Below are 21408 nucleotides of genomic sequence, written 5' to 3'. Positions count from 1 at the left end.
TTTAAAAGAGGCAATCCTGGCAATTACAAGCAGGTGAGCCCAAATTAAGTACTGAGCACTAGTACTTTTGTAAAGGGAAGTCATGCCTCATTGATCCATTAGAATTCCTTGAGGGAGCCAACAAGAATACAACCTAATATCTATCTTTGTCAGTTTAACAAACCTCGTGGATAAGGGAGAAGCAATAGATGTGACATATCTCAAGTTTAGTAAAAGGCTTTTGATACTGTCTCATGTGACCCTCTTATAAGCAAACTATGGAAATATAGCTTAGAGAAACCTACTATAAGGTGAGTGCACAACTGGTTAGAAAACTGAACTCAGAGAAGTTGTCATTGGTTCAGTCTTATCCCATGGCTACTTAGGATATGTCTACATTCCAATTAAACACCTGCAGCTGTCCCATCTCAGTGCAGGGGACTGGATTAGATGATCTATTGAGGTCCCTTCCAGTCCTACATTTCTATAATTCTGTGTGGAAAAGGGTGATCCAGTTGATATAGTATACTTGGATTTTCAGAAAGCCTTTGACAAGGTCCCTTTGAGGAAACTGAGGGCATGTCTACACTGTGATTAAACACTGGCAACTGGCCTTTGTCAGCTGATTCAGGCTCCTGGGACTCAGGCTATGGGGCTGTTTAATTGCAGTATAGAGATGCCTGGGCCTGGGCTCTGGAACCCTTCCCCTCCCGAGGTCCTCAAGCCAGAGTCTGAACACTACACTGCAATTAAACAGCCCCATAGCACGAGCCTGAGTCAGCTGAGATGGGACAGCTGCAGGTGTTTAATTGCAGTGTAGACATATCCTAGTAGCCATGGGATAAGAGTGAAGGTCCTTTTGTAGATCAGTAACTGGTTGCAAGGTAGGAAACAAAGGGTAGGAATAAATAGTCAGTTTTCACAATGGAGAGGGATGAACAGTGCAGTCCTCCAAGGATCTGTACTGGGACCAGTACTGTTCAGTATATTCATTAATTATCTGGAAAAGGGCACAAACAGTGAAGTGGTGAAGTTTGCAGATGATACAAAATTATTCAAGATAATTAAGTCCAAAGCATACTGTGAGGAGTTAGAGGGATCTCACAAAACTGGGTAACGGGGCAACAATGTCAGATGTAATTCAACATAGGTGCAAAATAATGCACATGGGGGGCGAAAATAATCCCAACTATTCATATATAATAGATTCTAAATTAACTGTTATCACCCAAGAAAGTGATCAGAGTTACCATGGATAGTTCTCTGAAAACATCATCTCAATGCACTGCAGCGGTCTAAAAGGCTAACAGTACGTTTAGAACTATTAGAAAAGGGATAGAAACTAAGATGAAAAAATCATAATGCCAATATATAAATCCATGGAGCACCCATGCCTTGAATACTGTATCCAATTCTAGTTGCCCCATCTCAAAAACGTTACAGTGGAACTGGAAAAGGTTCAGAGAAAGGCAAGAAAGATGACCACAGGTAAGGAATGGTTTCCACATGAGCAGGGACTAAAAAGATTAGGGCTGTTCAACTTAGAAAAGAGACAACTAAGGGGGGATATGATACAGGTCTATAAAACTGTAAGAGGTGTGGAAAAAGTAAATAACACTTCGCTGTTCACCCTGTTTATTTACCTTTTCACATGATACAAAAACCAGGAGTTACCTGATTAAATTAAGAGGCAGCAGGTTTAATACAAACAAGAAAGTCCTTCTCTCACAAAGCACAACTAACCTATGGAACTCATTGTCATGACATATGATGGCCAAAAGTATAACTAGTTTAAAAAAAGACCTGGATATGTTCATGAAGGATAAGTCCCCCAGTGACTATTAGCCAAGGTGGTGAGTGATCTCAGGCAACCCTAAACCTTTGACTAGCAGGGAGTGGAAGACTGATGGATCATTCCATAATTGCCCTGTTCTGTATACTCCCCCTGAAGCTCTGTTGGGAGACAGGATACTGGGCAAAGTTGACGATAGTCTGGCTCAGCATGGCAGCTCTTATGTTCTTGCCTCAAGTGAGTTAACACTTTTTTTCCTATTGAAGACAAGGCCTCATGAGTTATAAAGGTAGGTAGAGGGGTGGTGTGCATGTGCACAGCGGTGGAGGAAGGCTTTAAAAAAAATCATAATCCTTTAACTTGTAATTATATTGCTAGTGGAAACACCAGGCCAAATTCAGGCTTGGTGTAATCCATTTTTCAACTAAGCTAGAGTTGAGCTTGTTTATAATCAGACTGAATTTGTCCCTCCGTGCCTGGGCCAACATCCATCTAAGGCCCTCCTGAAAGATGTTGCAGAATCTTGTTTTCCTCCCATGATTCAGATAGAAGTACATAAATCTCGAGTCTTTTCCAACTAATTCTATTAGGTCATATAATCCGTCCATCTGGTGGTGCACAGTTTTTCCAGTATATTTCTATTTTCTGTTGCTTTGCGGAGTCTAACTTGAAATGACTCTCAGGAATGGCAATTGCTTTCTTTGAGGAAGTTTGTCCTTTGTCAGCCCACCTCTACTTCTTTAACTTCCTATTAATTAATTATAAGCCTGCCCCTCTGCTTTCCACCAGCATCCACAGGCAATTGAGGAACAGGCTCACAGTTCAGATACTTGTTAGTAGATTGTCCTCAGCGTTTGTCATGTGCCAGTCTGTCTTTGTGTAAAAAGGATGATATGCTAAGCTAAACTCTCAGTCAGTTAGCTGTGAACTTGTGGAATCTCCAGAGACTCCAGAAAAGTGAATACCACGTGTTTGGGAACAATTGATTGTACTAAAGATCCCTTCATATCCCCAGAACGAACTACCAACCAGTGGTCGTTAACTAATACTTGAATATTCTGAGTGAAGTAGTGTCTTTTACTGGAGCAAGTTCTGTTGGTGAAAGAGACGAGCTTTTGAGCTACACAGGGCTGTGTGTAGGGACTCTAATAAATTATAGATTTATTATAGGGTCAAACAGTGGGAATGTTGAAAGCCCCATTTGGAAAAAAAAGTGTTTAAAGATGTGTGCGCCCCTTCCCAATTAACAGACAAGTTTTTAGGAGGGAGCGACTTGAACACTGCAGGGCCCACCAGTCAAGTGTGATGCTGCCTCACTTCAGCCGTGGTTTACGCTAAGGCTTAGAGTCTAAGCATGGATTAGAAGTGATAGAAACACTAAATAGTTGCATCGGTGGCAGCTCTGGGAGTAGAAATTAACAGTCCTGTCTCTCTATCTTTTGGGATAACCACTGGACAGCACTCCTCCTAGTTACTACATATGTGTATAAATAACTTGTGTCACCACTTCATGTTGAAAGATGGTAAGACGCTTCCAACCTAAAGATGTGCAGTAGGTGAGAGATGACCAGCAACCAAAGATCACTGGTACTGCCAGTGCATTCACTACTAGTTGCTGGCAGAGCGAGCCACATCCTACTTCGGTAGTTTAAAACAAAAGAAAGTGTGCTCCAAACATTTATTTAAAAGTGAAAGTTTTATTTTTTTAAATGCTTTTCAACTTTAAACTGGTAACATGCTCCTTCATTTCCTTTATTTAGACTTGAAAAAAAGAAGGAAAAAACTAGCAATCTAAAATGTACCGGAGAAACATTTCTGTTAAGTGAACACAGTTATTGCATATATTTTAACTTTCCCTGGTTCAGATTTGGTTAATGTGTAGCAAATGTTAGAAAGTTGTGCAGCCAAATAGAAAGAGTGACCCGGGCATTTGTTTGGCTTTATCTGTAGGCTATGCGTTCAGTGAAGATGGTGAATACTTTGCTTACGGTCTGAGTTCCAGTGGCTCAGACTGGGTAACTATCAAGTTTATGAAAGTGGATGGTCCTGAAGAGCTTCCAGATATGCTGGAAAGAGTTAAATTCAGTTGCATGGCTTGGACCCATGACGGAAAAGGCATGTTCTACAACAGCTATCCAAAACAAGATGGGAAAAGTGACGGTAAGTATGCCTCGCATCAGTGGAGAAAAGTAACCCCTTTTTTCAACAGGTGGGGGTAATAGTGGCTAGAAAATTGTTTTACTCGAGCACTATTTAGCCACATCCATGGTGACTTGCCCCAGGAAATTTCCTTGGGCAGTTGAGAAATGTGTAGAGTATTGATTGACCTCTTGATACTCCTCACTCCCCTCTGAGATTGCTACTTCTACAACTACTGTACACTGCACTCTCCATTCCTGAAAAGACTGAACGAACATATGCGTTCCCCGATAATAGTGGGAAAGGTGTGTAAGTCTTTGAATGATCAGGGTCTAAATCAATATACATTATTTTTCTTTATAAGTATGTTTTTTCCTGTCTCTCTTGTTCTGGTTTTTTTTGTGTTTTGGTTTTTTTTTTTGTTTTTGTTTTGTATTTTTTTTAAACAGTTTACTCATCTTTCTTTCCACAGTGAGGTTTTTGAAGATCTTGTACCAAGCACTTTTTGGTAAATATACTGGGAGCAAGTCTTTTATTTTTACACATTCACCTGCTATGGAACTATAATTTGGACAAACTTCCAAATTTGGTACCTTGTCTTGTCCTTTTTGCATTGAAATAATGCTCCTAGTTCAGAAGTTAAAAAATTACGTAGCAGTGCTGTACAGTAAATCTAGAAATATTTGGTAAGGATTGAGTTACTGACTAAACTGCATCTGTCTGTCACTCCTGAACATTTAAAACAAACAAATGTTTAATGAGAAAAAATCAGGAAATGCAGCCTAAATGTTGCATGCCCAAAAATTACTGGGCCAATATTCTTTTTTTACCTTGATTTGATTACACAAAATCTGATGGCATGGATTCCTATTTTCCTATCACAAGCTTCATCTAGCACTTCATGCAAAGCCTTAAAATATCACTTCTTGATTTTTAGCAAGTATTATTATGTGAACACTAACTGATAATATCCTAGTGATACCAATGTTATCTTACTTAGTTACTGTAAATTTATTAAATGGAATGCCTATCAATGGCATCTCATGTTACATGATGCCAAAACCTACTCAGATATTTTGGACTCCTTGAATAATGTTTTCAGTTGCTGATGGTTTCCAGAAAATGGAGCATGAAACAATGCGTCCTGAAATTAGTAATATTTGTCATACGTGCAGCTCCTCACTACACAAGTAAGAAGGGTGTGTATTTGGGGAATAAGAATGGCTGCTGGCTGTTTCAGGCTGCAATCCTTGAATAACTCCTTTCACCACAAGTGTGTACAGAGGTAGAGAAGCTTGCAAAAAGTTTACGGTGTACATAAAAGTTGTCTTTGAAAATGAAATAATTCCATTCTGAATTATACCAGGCACTGAGACCTCCACTAATGTGCATCAGAAGCTGTTTTACCACTTCCTTGGGACTGACCAGTCAAAAGATGTTTTATGTGCCGAATTTCCTGATGAGCCAAAATGGATGGGTGGAGCTGAGGTAAATTACACACTTTATTTATCTTTATGCATGTTCAGCCTCTTTGATTAAGCCAAACTGTAATATTTATTACAAACAAAAAAATCTGAGAGACCATTATTAAGGTTGCAAAGTCAAAGGCTCAGAAGTTAGGAAGTGCCATTATTAAAGCTACTTGCGCAATTTTAATTCGGTCATTCAGTGCATCTGCATTATTATACAGACTTTAATTGCATGATCACATACTATTTTTTTTTTTTCCTTGGGACCCTGTGTCCTTCAGCACAAAGTTTTGGACAAGCTCTGGGGATGAAACAGGGTAGTGTAGTGAAGGAGGCCGTTGTCTATAGGCCCCCTGGCTCATTTGTTGTGGAAGTTGGAAGGTGCACTGCGAATGAGGCAGAGGATTGCAGGAAAAGAAGGGAGGGTTTCAGGGATAAAGCAGGTGAATGCTGTCCTGGAGAATTGGATTTTATCCTTCCCTGCCACAGGGAATGATGCTGGACATGTCATGTAAGTCACACTTTTTACAGGTGATCACTAATTGTGACTGCCTCATCGTCTGGAGCCTGACATGAGACCCGGAGGTCGGTCTTGCAGAGGTGCTGGGCACTCACAGCTGCAACTGAAGTCAATGGAATCTGTGATTTGAACATTAAGTATATGTAACATATAATGCTAAATACTCTGAAAAATCAGGACCTAGATGTCTTAAGTTGGGTACACAATTAGTTGATATTTTTGACCTTGAACTCTATGTCTCAATTCCCATCTATAAAATGGGGATAATAATACCCTTCATCTCATAGCTGCCTTGTGAAGATAGATTAATGTTTGTGAAGCACTCAGATGCTATAGTGATGAGTACTCTAGAAAAGCCTGCAAGGAAATTAATAGTTGTCTTCAAGGTGGGATTTGAATAGTGTGAAGCAAATAAGCAGAGGGCCACACACTGAACAATAAATATAAAACAAAACATTGAATAGCTGCTTACTTAGTGAGCAGCATTCTATGGTACATGGAATGAGGCAAGGTTTTTGTGGAAAAAATTACATGTGATGAAGTTAAAGACACTATCATAATTAAAGCTAAGATTTTGTTATGGATATTTTTAGTAAAAGTACAGACAGGTCACGGACAAAAAAGAAAAATTCACGAAGCTATGACCTGTCGTGACTTTTACTAAACCTGACAAAATGGGTCTGTGGATCCCCACACCGTCTGAAGTGGGGCTAAGAGCCACCTGCAGCAGCTGGGGGCAATGGGGAACCCGTGCCACTTGCAGCTGCGGGGGTCCTCTGTTGCTCATGGGGGCTGGGAGATGTGGGGTGCCCTGCCGCCCATGGGGGCCGGGAGCTGCAGCTGTGGGGTTCACGGATTCTGTGACTTTCATGACTAAATCGTAGCCTTAATCATCATGCATATTCAGAAGGTGCCTGAATTAAGGTTGCATAGGTAGGAACTGCCAGAATTAAAGTAAACTTTTGAGTGCTTAAACTTTGCAATCGTAATGTTCTTTTAACATAGCTCTGTTGTAACTTCCTGGGTTGTGTGTGTGGAGGGAGAGGTGTGGAGGGGGCTTTTTTTGTTTGTTTGCTTTTTTAATTTTTTAAGGCACACTGAAAAAGCAAATGCCATCATGTGGCAGCATGTTGACACTCACATAGGTCATCAGCAGGGTTGGAAACTTGAGACCAACTAGACAGACCTCAGCCACATGAACGAACAGAATAACTGATAGCAGTAGTAGATTGTCATCCTCTATGTGGACCAACACCCGAGGGGGACGGAACACTGCCAGTGGATTTCACAGATACTTGCTGACTGTAGAGTAGTGGTGAGACTTGGGATTCTTGGGTTCCATTCCATGCTCTGGTGAGGAGTATGGTCTAATAGGCACAGATTCTTCTTCTAGCTCCCCAAACTTGACTCCAACCTGTTCATGTCCCAGTCCTGTCTCTTCGCCACTCCAGCTCCCATTCTCCTCACCTAGCCAGTCCTAGGCTTCACTCCTCAGGTTTCTTATCTATCTTACTGCCCAGCCAGTAGTTCCTGCCCCTGGGTGGATGGATGTTATCTCAGTCTCTCTTCTCCTCTTCCCCACCCCACCTCCCCCGCCCCTGTTTCCCTCCATGGCTCAGGCTATGTCTACGCTACCATGATAAGTTGACCAACGCTACGCAACTCCAGCTACGTGAATAACGTAGCTGAAGTCAGCCTACCTTAGGTCAAGTTGCCGTGGGTCTATGCTGCGGGGGGTTTGACGGGAGAAATTCTCCTGTTGACTTACCTTACTCTTCTCGTTAAGGGTAGAGTACAGGGATCGACTGGAGAACGGTCTGCTGTCGATTTCGCGGGTCTTCACTAGACCCGCTAAATCAACCGCCTGTGGATTGGTCTCAGAGCGTCAATCCCATCTGTAGTGTAGATGTAGCCTTAGTTTCCTTGCCCAACGAGTTCCAGTCTTCTCTACCCATCCAGTCCCATTGTTCCATTCCCCACTCCTTAGTCCAGCTCTTACCCCTTCTGCATTCCAGTCAGGAACAGGGGAGATCATTTGAGAGCACTGGGGAGACAGATTCCCATGCTCTCAGTTTAGGTGACCAGACTTGGCACCACCAGGGCCTACAGTAGCCCAGAGCTGAAAGTGTGGGGAAAAGTCCTGCTTATCCCAGGAGTGGAGTCTCTGATGAGTATGTATAAAGTCTAACTTTAAAAAAAAAAAAAAAAAGGTGGAAGAAAGCATATCCCTGGCACAAAGGCCACCCCTGCCAAATTTCAAGTTCCTACTCCAAAGCATAGCAAAACACTTCCCTGTCCTTCCACCCCCCAGTCTCCTCTAAAACAGCTGAACAATTTTGACTGAAATTTTCCAAAACAATTCAGCATGAGACAGATGGCAGACACGGAAAATCAGTCCAAACAGTTGGCAAAGTTTTAAAAGCAACCTTTTAGTGGGATTATGACTGCTTGGGTCACAGAGACCCCCTTGGGACTGCCACCTGATGTGCTGAGACTACCTCTGAGCCCGTTTTCCCTGCCAGCTTGGGGCTTCAGTGCCCTGTCTTGTTGACCCAGACATGCTAGCCTGCTGCAAACACAGGGCCAGGTCTGAATCATGTCCCCCCAAAGCTACAGACTTAACTGAAAACAGCTTAAGAAGTGGTCATGTCTCTAGCACTCAGATGCCCAGTTCCCAATGCGATCCAAACCTCAAATAAATCTGTTTTACTCTGTATAAAGCTTATACAGGGTAAACTCATAAATTGTTGTCCCTCTATAACACTGATAGAGCGAGAGATGCACAGCTGTTTGCTCCCCCAGGTATTAATTACTTGCACTGGGTTAATTAATAAGCAAAAAGTGATTTTATGAAGTATAAAAAGTAGGATTTAAGTGGTTCCAAGTAATAACAGACAGAACAAAGTAAATTACCAAGCAAAATAAAACAAAACCACGCAAGTCTAAGCCTAATACAGTAGGAAACTGATTACAAATAAAATCTCACCCTCAGACGTGTTCCAATAAGCTTCTTTCACATGTTATACCAATAAAATAAAAACCAGCAGGATCTTATTAAAGGGGAAAAGGTAAAATGCCAGATTTATTGTGAATACAGAAAGAATCATAGTAAGCAGTTAGTTATAGCTATAACATTCCATTCAATTTCATATTTATATATACACACACGCGCGCACACACACACACACGTTCTGCAAGGTTGTTATCATAGTTACCAGCCTTAGAGTTGCTCATGCCAAGCCACTGGCCAGGTGGCCTGGACATGAGGAGGGAGCAGGGCCTTGTCAGATGCTCATCTGATGCTCCTGGAAGTTGGTTTGCAGAATCAGACCCCAAAGTTCTCACTTTCTAGAGTCCATTTTTATACGAATTTCTTCCTGTGCCAGTCTATGGGAATTGCTTCATCATGCTGTTGCTGAATCAATCAGGAGATGGCACATTCCTGACGGCTCCGTGCTGCCAGATGTTATCTTGTTCTTTCGTTCTCCCGTTCTTGAGGCTGTTGGGTGGATTCCAGTCTGCCCTCCGGGGGTCCTCTGGTTATTTCCACTTGACGCCTTCTTCAGCCGATGGACACTGGATTCTTAGGCTGGCAGCTCCCTGATCATTCAGTTATTATCCACACCAGGCATCCATCCACATACATCCTCTATCTCTATTTTAATCACAATTGTTAACAAAGCGAGATGAATACAACAAAAGGGCAGGGAGTCTCTGGGTGCTGTTTCTGTTGTTACAGAGTATTGCTTTGAGTCTCTCTCTGTGTGAAGAAAAGGAGTACTTGTGGCACCTTAGACTAACCAATTTATTTGAGCATAAGCTTTCGTGAGCTACACGAAAGCTCATGCTCAAATAAATTGGTTAGTCTCTAAGGTGCCACAAGTACTCCTTTTCTTTTTGCGAATACAGACTAACACGGCTGTTACTCTGAAATTTCTCTGTGTGAGTAGTTGTTGTTACAAAGAATTGCTTTGAGAACAGACTCTGTCTTAAAATGTTCTAACACAATTAGCAGCTTGCAAGTTTCACACACAGAGGGAGAGAAACAGTACCAAAAACCAAGAGACCTCTTAATTAGTAATACTCTGGAATTTAAACGATGGGGAATCAAACTCATTTGTGATTTTAATACAGGACTTCTTTAATATGATCCAACACACAGACTAGACTCCTTTCTAGTCTGTGCCCAATCCTTTCCCCTGGTACAGTCCTTGTTACAGCTCAGGTGGTAGTTAGGGGATTTCTCATGACTGCATCCCCCTTTGTTCTGTTCCACCCCCTTATATACCTTTGACACAAGGCAGAAATCTTTTGTCTCTTTGTGTTCCCACTCCCCCCTTCTAACTGGAAAAGCACCAGGTTAAAGATGGATTCCAGTACCAGGTGACATGGTCACATATCCTGTGAGACCCCAAGCCTTCATTCTTCCCAGCCTGACTCACAGGAAGGCTTGCAAGTAAACAGAGCCATCTACAGTCAATTGTCCTAGTTGATGGGAGCCATCAAGATTCTAAACCACCATTAATGACCCACACTTTGCATAATTACAGTAGGCCTTGAGAGTTATATTTTATATTCCTAGTTTCAGATACAAGAATGATGCATTCATACAAATAGAATGAACACACTCAGTAGATTAAAAGCTTTATAATGATACCTTACAGGAGACCTTTTGCATGAAGCATATTCCAGTTACATTATATTCACACTCATTAGCATATTTTCATAACATATGGAGTGCAACTTCACAGGGATGTGTTGGGCAATCTTAATATTAGGTTGCACTACCAGTCTCACCTACAACAATTTATTAAAGAGCCACAGGCTTTTGTGGGTTGAAAATAGCAATGCATTGGCCACAGAGTAACTCCTACCCTGCATATAAATTGGCAGACAGAATCAGTGAAAATAGCAGTCATTCAGGTAATCATAGAACTGATCTTCTTAATAGTTGATATTCTCTTGGAATTTTCAGATCTGCTCCAGCTACTGTGCTTAACCACTGAGCTCTACTGCTATTTGTGATCTTTTTATTATTTTTATTTTTATCTCCTTTGTGATTAATAATACTACTTTTGTCCTACTTAGTGTACTCAGCACACAGAACTACAGTAGTTAAATATTTTTTAAAAATAGCAAGTCACTGTGAACAGAAAAGCTGGCACTGTTGGAAGACAAATAGTTTCTATCAAAGAATTTAAAAAATCAATTTAAGAAAAAGGCAGTGATCCAGATTTAGATCCCTCATTTGTGAAATTCCTTGGGAAGAAAAACATCCATGAAGCAGGGTTGTTTTTTTGTTTTTGTTTTTGAATTAGAGCACATATGAATCATAAAATCTATAGATGGCAAAGACCTCTTAAGCTACTGGTTTCTCAACCAGGGGTCTGGGGGCCCCTGGGGGGGGGGGGCGTGAGCAGGTTTCAAGGGGTCCGCCAAGCAGGGCCAGTGTTAGATTTGCTGGGGCTCAGGGCAAAAAGCTGAAATCCCACTGCATGGTGGTGAAGCGTGAGGCCCTGAGCCCTGTCACCTGGGGCTGAAGCAGAAGCCTGAGCAATTTAGCTTCACGGTGCCCCCGTGGTATGGGGCACTGGGCAGCTGCCCTGCTTCCTACCCCTTAATGCCGGCCATGGCTTTTAGATTCAGAAAACCAGTTATTGTGGCACAGTTTGGCCATGTCATTTTTATAGCCTGTTTGGGGGCCTCGGAAAGAAAAAGGTTGAGAACCCCTTTCTTAGGCCACGCAGTCCGTCCATGAAGTAGTTGTTCACTAGATCACATACTGTAAACTTTAATCTGTCACTGAAAATTAGACAAATAGTAAAAACTAGAAAGTTTATGGAGTTAAATTGATAAGAAAGGGATGTAACTTGAAAACTGTTGTCCTTATTTTCTCACTCTTGTAAATAAACTGATTCCTCTCAGTCTGTTGGTGACAGATGTCTTGTAGTGATGAACCCACTGATTCACACTGGTGACGCACATTATTAGAGTACACATGTTGTTGTGAAAGCTAATTCATTTTCCTTTTGAGCACTGTGTTCTGATTTACCAGTATGTACAAAACCTAGGGGATCTTTTTATGCTAGCTAGGACAATAATATAAGGGGTGATGGTGTGCTCTCTTGAGGGAAATCTTGCCTCCAAACTCATAGTAGGAGCCTGTTGAATGATCTCTTGTGGGTTAATGGAGGGGAAACCTGCAACAGAGGCTTTTTCTATTCAAGTGGAAGAAGCAGGGCAGACATGTCTTGATGTCAGAAATGTGGAGCTGAGTGTGAGGAGAACTCAATGTAGAATCTTCATGATGAAAGGCAAAGAGTCTGCCATGCCAGGCTCAGTGTCGCTGTCACATCTTTGACCTCTGAAGGCCATGTCCGTGTCAGTTCTGTACCTAGTGGTTCTACCACCGAGACAGGGAGCTTGGGGAAGATTTACATTAATGAAAGATGTTGCCTTTTTTCTAAAATTTGCCTTCTGTGACATTTTGTATGTGATAATGACACATTATGGTTCTTATGCTGAATGAGCAAACCACCTCTCTGTTTTGTAGCAAGAATTTATCTTTGTACAGCATGAAAACTAATATTAAGAGTGTAGGGATGCTGCCAGATCCCTTAGGGCCTGCGGATATTGAAAGGGGTTGTTGCTGTGAACCTTGGGGAAAGTAATGAAAAGAGAAATTTCTGGATAATGAATTAGTACTGCTTCCCTGGGATCTAGGAAGATTAATCCACCTGAAATTCTGATCCCGTGGAGGGAGTGAGAGGACCTAATGGAGCTTGATTTGTTTTAAAGATTTGAGGGTAGCCTCCCTGATTTTACTGAAGAGACAAATAGCTATGTACTAATCTAATAAAGATGCTTGAACTGGTGTAAATTCTAGGAGTGCCCTGTGCTCCTGTTGTGAAAGACTTTGCACTTGTATGTATTAGATGAAAAAAACAAGCTAATAAAAAAATGAGGACTCTTACAGGGAGGGTGGGGGTGGGACAGTGTGTGGAGCTTGCCCATCAGTTTTAGTATCTTGAATAAAATTGTTTTATTGTTACTTTAATTGTAGTGTTTTCCCAAAGTCCCTTCATGGTAAAAGAGAAATTGCTGTGTGTAAAGGGTGGGAAAATAGATCAGAATTTCTCTTTATAATGAACTTGTTCGTAAGACTTGACTGAATCTTGTCTGGCAAACTTTTGAAGGGGTATGTGAGAAAAATGGACCATACAAAGCTAATTGGAAAAATTCAAGAGACTTTGTACACCCATGGCATCTGTTATTAATTAAAATGTTTACTGGCTTTGCTGCACTCTTTAAATATTTTTGACTGATTATTTTCTCTTAAGGTGCTGATATCCTATGAAATGTAACCATCTGCAATTGAACATCTTTTTATTAAGCAGATTTGTTGTGTATATCCAGAGTCTTATCTACTTCCTTAAGTGACAAAAAGTTTACGTAGCGCTTAGCTGTGTTGGCCTTGCAGGGCTGAGAGAGCTGGGTTCTCTTCCATTTTATACAGTTATAGCAGTGTAAACCCATATAAATCCATTGGATATACCAGTGAAAAGCTTAATCTGGCCTATAGAACCTTGCTGGTTGCTGGTGATACGTGAGATGGAAAGAACTCCTTTTGATTCTTAAAAAGAAAAGGAGGACTTGTGGCACCTTAGAGACTAACCAATTTATTTGAGCATGAGCTTTCGTGAGCTACAGCTCACTTCATCGGATGCATACTGTGGAAATTGCAGAAGACATTATATACACAGACACCATGAAACAATACCTCCTCCCACCCTAGATAAGCTATTACCAGCAGGAGAGTGGGGTGGGAGGAGGTATTGTTTCATGGTGTCTGTGTATATAATGTCTTCTGCAATTTCCACAGTATGCATCCGATGAAGTGAGCTGTAGCTCACGAAAGCTCATGCTCAAATAAATTGGTTAGTCTCTAAGGTGCCACAAGTCCTCCTTTTCTTTTTGCGAATACAGACTAACACGGCTGTTACTCTGAAACTTTTGATTCTTGTATCCAAGGCTGAGTTTGCAGGGCTGACTCATGGAGGGTGGGGTGAATGCCCTTTTATTTGCAAATGTCACACTTGAAAAGGAAATCCTTGGGATGACAGAGTAAAGCACTGTACTTTAAAAATTCTCTATGGAAGATATAGACCTGATAAGGTGTATATTTTCAAAGGAGAAAAATGAAAATAGGTCACTGACTTGGGAAAAGCAAAGTAGAAGAAATTTGGTCAGTTTAATACCTTTGAGAGACAATATACAATAAAAAGCCTCAATTCCCTGACTCATTACTCATTCAACTCTGGGGCTTGCATGTCTATCTGATACGATAGCTGTTTGATTTAAACATAATTGCTGATGCTGCAAATGGTATTGAAAGATTGCTTTGAAAGATTGATAGAAACAATTTAGTTTATTTCCAGTCTGTGTGTTAAAAATAATCCAGCTATAAATATAAAGATGATGGCATCAAGTCTCTTCAGTACTCCAGAATATTTTTGTATTGAATTTAAGATGGGAAGGGGCAAAAATCAGTTTGACTAACTTCCCAGTAGAGGGCAGTGTGGAATGAAGATTTCTGAAACAAATACAGTATTGTAGGCTATCTTCAAAAGAACAACAAATGCGTTGTCTTAATTAATACTGATCTTTGTGTATTATAGTGTATTTTTACAAACTACTGCAGCATATATTCCTGTAGCATCCAGATTAATATTTTCAAAGTTAAACAAGTTATGTAAAGCCTTTCACAGCTGGTAGAGTTGAAGAATCGCTGTGTATTAGGAAAGCAAGCCAAACAAAAATTTGAAACCAAACCATTGTTTCCCAGATTTGCCAATGCTGCATCTTATAACATCATATATTGTTCTCTAATGCATTTGACTCGGTCTCAGGACTGCCATGGGGAATGTATTCCAAATGCAAGATGTGTAAGGTGAAGCTTTGTCTGCACTAAACAATTTTTTCCTAAGACTTGCCATTGTTGCTACCAGTGGTGGAGCTGAACTTGTGATAGGAGTAGGTGAGGAAACTCTGTGGGCTGGTGGAAAATAAGTTACATACAGCCTGGGAGGGCTCCGCCAATGTTTCTGGGGTGTTTTAACAGTGAGATCCACCTAGGTGGATATAGAATAAGAGGTGGCTCTCAAGGCCAGGTCCTAGACTATGCAGGGTTTAAACAACTTTTAGTGTACTCAAAGGCAAACAGGAAGAAAGTGCAACATGCACATGGCAGTGCTAGAGCTCCGGGATGGGGTGTGGGAGGGAGTTTGGGATGCAGGCTGTGGCCGGGCGGCACTTACCTCAGGCGGCTCCCGGAAGCAGCTGACATGTCTGGCTCCTAGGCAGAGGTGTCAGGGATCTCTGTGTGCTGTCCATGGCTGCAGGCACTGCCCCTTCAACTCCCATTGGCCGTGGTTCCCGGTTCCCTGCAGGGGAGGCGCTCAGGGCGGGAGAAGCGCACAGCGTCCCTGTGACCGCCCCTGCACCTAGGAGCTGGACATGCCGGCTGCTTCCAAGAGCTGCATGGAGCCAGGGCAGGCATGGAGCCTACCTTAGTCCCACTGCACTGCTGACTGGCAGCCTGGTCAGTGGTACTGACCGGAGCCCCCCAGGTCCCTTTTTGACTGGGTGTTCCGGTCGAAAACCGGACGCCTGGCAACCCTAATGACTGGGGGGGCGTTCCTAGGTGCTATGATGCAAATAGTTATGCAAATACTATGATAATGCAAATACTTATGATGTAATTACATTAACAAATTTTAGCCAAGCGTTCATTTCAAGAATGTACCAGATCATTGCCATAGAACCTCACTCCTGATGGGTCTTAGACTGTTACACAAAACATAGCATGTAGTGCAAAACAGTACTGATGTTATTTAAAAGGTGAAATAGTTTTGCTTTGTCCTTTCTGTTTGTCAGTTCAGCAACAGTCTTCCTCCTTCATGCCTGCAATCTTTCTTTTGGTAATAGTGCTGGAAAATAACTCACTGTTGCTGTTGACATCACTACGGGTGCTGAGCCCCTGAGTATTGGTACCATGCTCGGCGCAGCTGGATCTCTGTTGCCACCAACTCTTCCTTCTCCAGAAGGTCTAACCTTCCCCTGCCTGGTTTACAGGAACATTGAGTCCAGTTCCTAACTCAGCCACTTGGCTCCACTTGAGTGCTTTGCTGAGTTTGTTCTGTTTCATTAGGAATGCATTATGTGATAATGACCATTATCCTCTTTGGAATGCAAAGAACGCTAGTGTTTGAGGAAGAGCAGCAGTTTGTAAAAATAATGATCAGGGTTTCTTAATGACTTCAGGGTGGGAATTATAACAGCATTAAAAATGTTTGGTGTTACAGGCAAAGTGAATGTATCTTCCCTCGGACACCAATGTGTTCTCTAATCCCTGAAGTTTTCTGCATCGAAACATTTATTTTTTTCATAGCTTGTCAGGCAAAATAATTTCTGAACTGATTACTTTTCCCTTGTTAGTAGTACAACTAGACAAGATGAAGGGGGGTAAATAGGCTTGCTGGCTTGTATAGGAGTAAAATACATAGTTGCTTGATACAATGTTGCAGACTCTAAGGACTGTCATTTGTGAAATAAAGAGAAAGTAAGAATACATCCATCTGGAGTGTTGCTGCAGTAACTATCAAAGTGATTTTAAAAGCACTATTTGTACTGTTGATGAAATCTTGTGCACTATCAATACACTTGGGGGAAAAAAAAATTTTTTTTGTTTTGTTTTGTTTCAGGTTAAAATCACTTTTATAGATGTTATAGCTGTGGAGAAATACATAAAGCCAAAAAAGTATGAAATTCTCAATCACTGGTAATTTGAAACACAAGATTGGATGATTTTCTAAAAGATCTATACTCCAGCCCCAACAGTAATTATTTTAGGGAAGTTCTGTGGCTTGTGTTATGCAGAAGGTCAGACTAGATGATCACAGTAGTCCCTGCTAGTCTTACAATCTATGCAAATCCTGCATTCTTCTTGTATTTTATTTTTTTATACGCATGCACATATATATATATTAAATTATGTATGAAAATCTTGGTATTTTCTAAGGAATACACCTGGATTGAACTCTGTGGCCCTTACATAACATTTTTTGATTAAATTCAGTTTTGCCAGTGGATATGATAAACCATAACTGCTATATGTATTGCACTCATAAAAGTCCATCCACTTCTTCGGATTACTAATATAACAACAGAACTAATCTTTTCCTCTAGCAAATAACGTGTAGCCTGTTGGAGAATATATTTCACTGATACTGAATGTTTTGAGTTCAAATGTTTTTTTTCTCCTTAGATATTAATTCATCTGTTTCATGGGTAGTCTCATCTACCACGTAACTATTTTCCTATATAGGCAATATCTGTATTTCCAAGAAACAAAGTTAGTGTGAACAGAAGAAAACAAAACAAAATATCCACCAAATCCTAAATTAGAAAATGGAAAAACTCAGCCATCAAAAATGTAATGGCAAGAGCAAACAGAACAAATGTCTACTTTTGTCAAAAGGTGGGGTGCAGAGGAATTTGTGTGTGTTTGGGTTGCGGGGGGAGCCAGCCCCTTGCAGGGGAAAGAGGCAGGGCTCACTCAGGGGCAGCAAGCAGGATTGCAGTGAACAGCAACAGCCTCTTGCGGGGGCGGCAGGTGAGGTTCCTGCAACCCCAGCCTCTTGGGTGGGGCAGGGTTCCAGCAACCTGAGCCTTGTGGGGGAAGGAGGGGCAGGCAGGGTTCCAGTGACCCCAGCCTGGTGCGGGGGGGAGGGAGCCTGGGACCAGCCCCATATGGTGTCCCGTTTTTCCCTTTGGGAAATATGGTTACCCTAGTGATTGTGAATGCAGAAGAAAGGAAGTCACACCTGTTCAGTCCAGACAGAAATTGCTCATTTCATTTAGACCCTCATGAATTTTCCACCTTAATTCCAGTCTCTCTCTCTCTCTCTCTCTCTCTCTCGTGGATTAAGCCTAGCTTTCATCCAGGGCCTCCCTTGACAGACCCTACACAAATATTGAGTTAGATATTGACAGTGCAGTGTCATGTGTTGGTAAATGTGGCTGTCACTAAGGGTTTTAGGAGTACAAATCACATTGATAGACAATGGGATTTATGCCCCTAAATTTCTTAGGCCTTACTGCCTTTCAATAGGACTCCTGCTCCTAAAATCCTATTAGATGCTTTTGTTAAATCTCCCCCTTAATACTCATCAATGGGTCTTACTGCTTTGAACATCAGGAGTTTTTACTGAGAAAGGTTTGCCTTGACCCGCAATCCAGAGCTCTCTCAGAAATTGCCAGGAGATCTTTTAATTTCCACTCAGACTGATAGAGGACCCTGGGAAAATGTACCTCCAATTTAAAATCTTATATAAATTGTCACCTCTTACAGTGCGGACTCCCCTGATTGTACTTGTGTTTCAGCATAGGATTTGAACCCAGATCCTAGTGTGAAACTTAAACTTTGTGGGCTATCTGTGAGAGTTACTAATTGGTCTCTTTAACAAGATATGGCCTCCTGAAGAAAATCCAAATGTGGGTGGGGAGAATGCTACTTCACTTTTTTTCTTTTGGAAATCACACCCAATCGGTTTACAACACAAATTGCCAATGGCATTTTGAGAAATGGATGTCTGCCTCTTCAGTAGAACATTTGTTAGCGTTTTAGTGTGCTGCAGCCAAGTGTCTTGTCCTATTGCTGTTAAATTCCTTTGGGTTACAGAACTCACTGATGTCACAGCAATTAGAGTGATGCAGACAGACCTAATTGGCATCCCACCAGCAATATGCTTTGGGAATTCCTGACTCAAACTAAACCTAAGCTGCTATCAGCTCTTCACCAGTCCATCTGGGAAATGCTGAAGGAAAACTCATTAGGTATGCTCAAATCTGCCGTCATCGGCGGTCTGAAATTACCCTTTCCAAAAAAAAATTTAAAAAATGGTGCAAGCAAGTTATTTTCTATCAAGCATTAACTCACAACGTAACTTCAAAAAGTAGGCTGGTGTCAGTGACCCTGTTCTTGATTGAAGAATCACAAAGCACCCTATCACTGAGTCAAAAAATTTTAATTTAAATATACACTAGTCCTATTAATACCTTTATGGTTCTCTGAAAAGAAGAAAGCCAAATATTAGGCAAACTAGTTTATATTCATTAAGGCAAACATTAAATATGTAAAATATGAGCAGTAATCAAAAGTGTATAATTTTTTGTTTCAGTTGACTGCAGTGCACTTGTCTGTTACACCTTAAACATGCTCATCTCTGCAACAGATAATTTTGATTTCCATCTCTCTATGTAACCTTGACTTGAAATGGATGAATTTACTTGCTGTGGATAAAGACAGCTTGAATTAATTCATCTGTTTCAGTTTACTGATGTTAATACAAAAATAAAGCATGTTGCCCTTTGCTGTACCTCTCCCCCTCTATCTCCAAAGGTGTTGCAACCTGTTAGAGTAGAATCAAAGATGGGATTTAGGTATTCTTAAACTTATTGTGTAGCATCAGTTGCAAATATTAACGATTCTTATATCTAAGAAAGGATTAACATATTTGATCAAGAAATGTAGGGCCACATGAAACTCTTCTGTCACAAAGAATCACATTTCATAACTACAGAGCAAAGTTTGCTTTAGATAAGAGATTCTCAAACTGTGGTCGGATAGTTCCTTCTAAGGTGCGCGCCCACACACGAGAGAATAGAAGGCCACCAACCTAATTAGTGGAGCCACTAAGTTTAAGTGAACTTAAAGCAAAAAGGTTGTGTCTTACGATATGTTTACAGCAGTCTGAACTGGCTGAAAAGCCTTCTAGTCAGTACCACCTCTCTGGTAGTTCAATGATGCTTTATTTGTGTTTCGAGAGCTGCCATGAGCAGAGATGTAGGGGGAGAGGGGTGATTTGGAGGCCACTGTCTCTCATTCTTATACCACTTTCCCCTCCTTGAGGATTACCTCTAGCTGGGGTTCAGGCAACAGGCAATCTGTTTACACAGGAACACCCTTTCCCCCCTTTCCACTTTGTCAATATGTAAAGTCCTTGCTCACATCCTTCTTTCTGCCAAGGAATGGCTGTTTAACTAGGTAATAGTCCTTTAAGACCTGGCTGGATGTTGGTCTGTCCTTTGTTTCTGAGAAACTGGTTTGGACCTGCTTTTCTTAAACTTGGAGCAGGTTATGGCAGTGATACATAATAGAATCTTATAACTTCACATAGAATGTTGATAAGCATATTGTACCAAGACAATAATATTCAGAAGATTGACATTTCAACTGATACCTCACAAGGCAGACTGCACAAAATGTATCATAGTCTTGTAAAAGTGGTGAACATAATAGTGTAGACCATCACAATCGGTTTCTAATGTGACTTCCAATTCCAGTGATTTTTGGAAGACTAAAAGTGTACAACGGCTCATTTAAACAGGAAAACTTTAAATTGATTACTTCCCACCACAAAAGCTTTAGGTGAAGGACTAAATATAGTTTTTTCTTCCCACTGATCAAGTTAATAAATACATTTTCTCTTACTACATTGTTACCATGTGTCAAGGCTGAATCCCCACTCTGGCACCTTGAGTGCAGGAAGTGGGGGCCTGCAAGGATTTTAAAAATTAATACTTGCCACTCCAGACTTCTATTAAACTCCCAAGGTTACAGCTTCTCTCTGACCTTGGCTTGGTAAATGCTGCCACCCCCCAAATTCAAAAAAAACCCTTTGAACCCAGGAAGGAGCACTTGGGAATTCCTCCCTGTGGGGTACCCTCAAGCCCTTTCACCCCACCCTCCGGGGAAGACCTGAGATAGAAAACAAAGGAAATTAGCTGTGGCTATCAGCTAATCAAACAACATGTACAAACCTTTTAGGACAACAAAAATCCAATCCTGTTCTTAAAAAAGGTAAATTTTATTAAAAACAAAAAGGGAAAAAATACATCTGGAACTTAGGCTTTTTGTTAGATCTTAAAAGAAACAATTACAAAAATTAGGCACCCAAAATAGCTTTCTTGGGGGTTCAGCTTAAAGATTACAAGCAAACAAAAGCATCTGGGGTTAGCACAGAGGAGATTCACAAGCCAAAATAAGAAATAAACCTGATAGCGTCTTAACTAAAAATTCCCTATCCAAATTATTTCTTCTAGGTATGGAAAATACAGCAGCCCAGAGAACAACAGGCAAAGGGAAAGTTTCTTTCCCATTTTTTTAAAAGTTCTAGCCTTCCCATTGGCTCTTTTGGTCAGGTGCCCACTCCTTTTCTTTTACCTGTGGGCTTGTTAACCCTTTTCAGGTAAAGCAAGCAGAGAACAGCTACCAAGAGGGATTTTATAGCTAACTGGCTGTCTGGTTGCCCATCAAAGGGAGCTACCCCACCACTTTATTTATCACACCATAGCAACAGTTACCAGGAAACAGGACACCTATGAGAAGCCTGGATACAAAAGAGGACTTATTGGTGGCTTCAGTTATGCTTTCCCATTAGAGCAGC

General features: G+C 41.2%; 1 protein-coding gene across 3 annotated transcripts in view; it reads left to right on the top strand.

The window, feature by feature from the left end:
• The window catches only part of LOC102942767 (prolyl endopeptidase), a 165950-nt gene that overhangs the window by 26485 nt on the left and 118057 nt on the right, over positions 1-21408 (top strand). For all 3 annotated transcript variants that reach the window (XM_037894552.2, XM_037894553.2, XM_037894554.2), the window contains exons 5-6: positions 3722-3931; positions 5277-5398. In XM_037894552.2, coding sequence (XP_037750480.1) covers positions 3722-3931; positions 5277-5398 — 332 coding nt within the window. The remainder of the gene's footprint in view (positions 1-3721; positions 3932-5276; positions 5399-21408) is intronic.

Source organism: Chelonia mydas, chromosome 3 (assembly GCF_015237465.2).
Source record: "Chelonia mydas isolate rCheMyd1 chromosome 3, rCheMyd1.pri.v2, whole genome shotgun sequence".
Lineage (NCBI taxonomy): Eukaryota > Metazoa > Chordata > Testudines > Cheloniidae > Chelonia > Chelonia mydas.
This window is presented reverse-complemented; position numbering and strand designations above follow the sequence as displayed.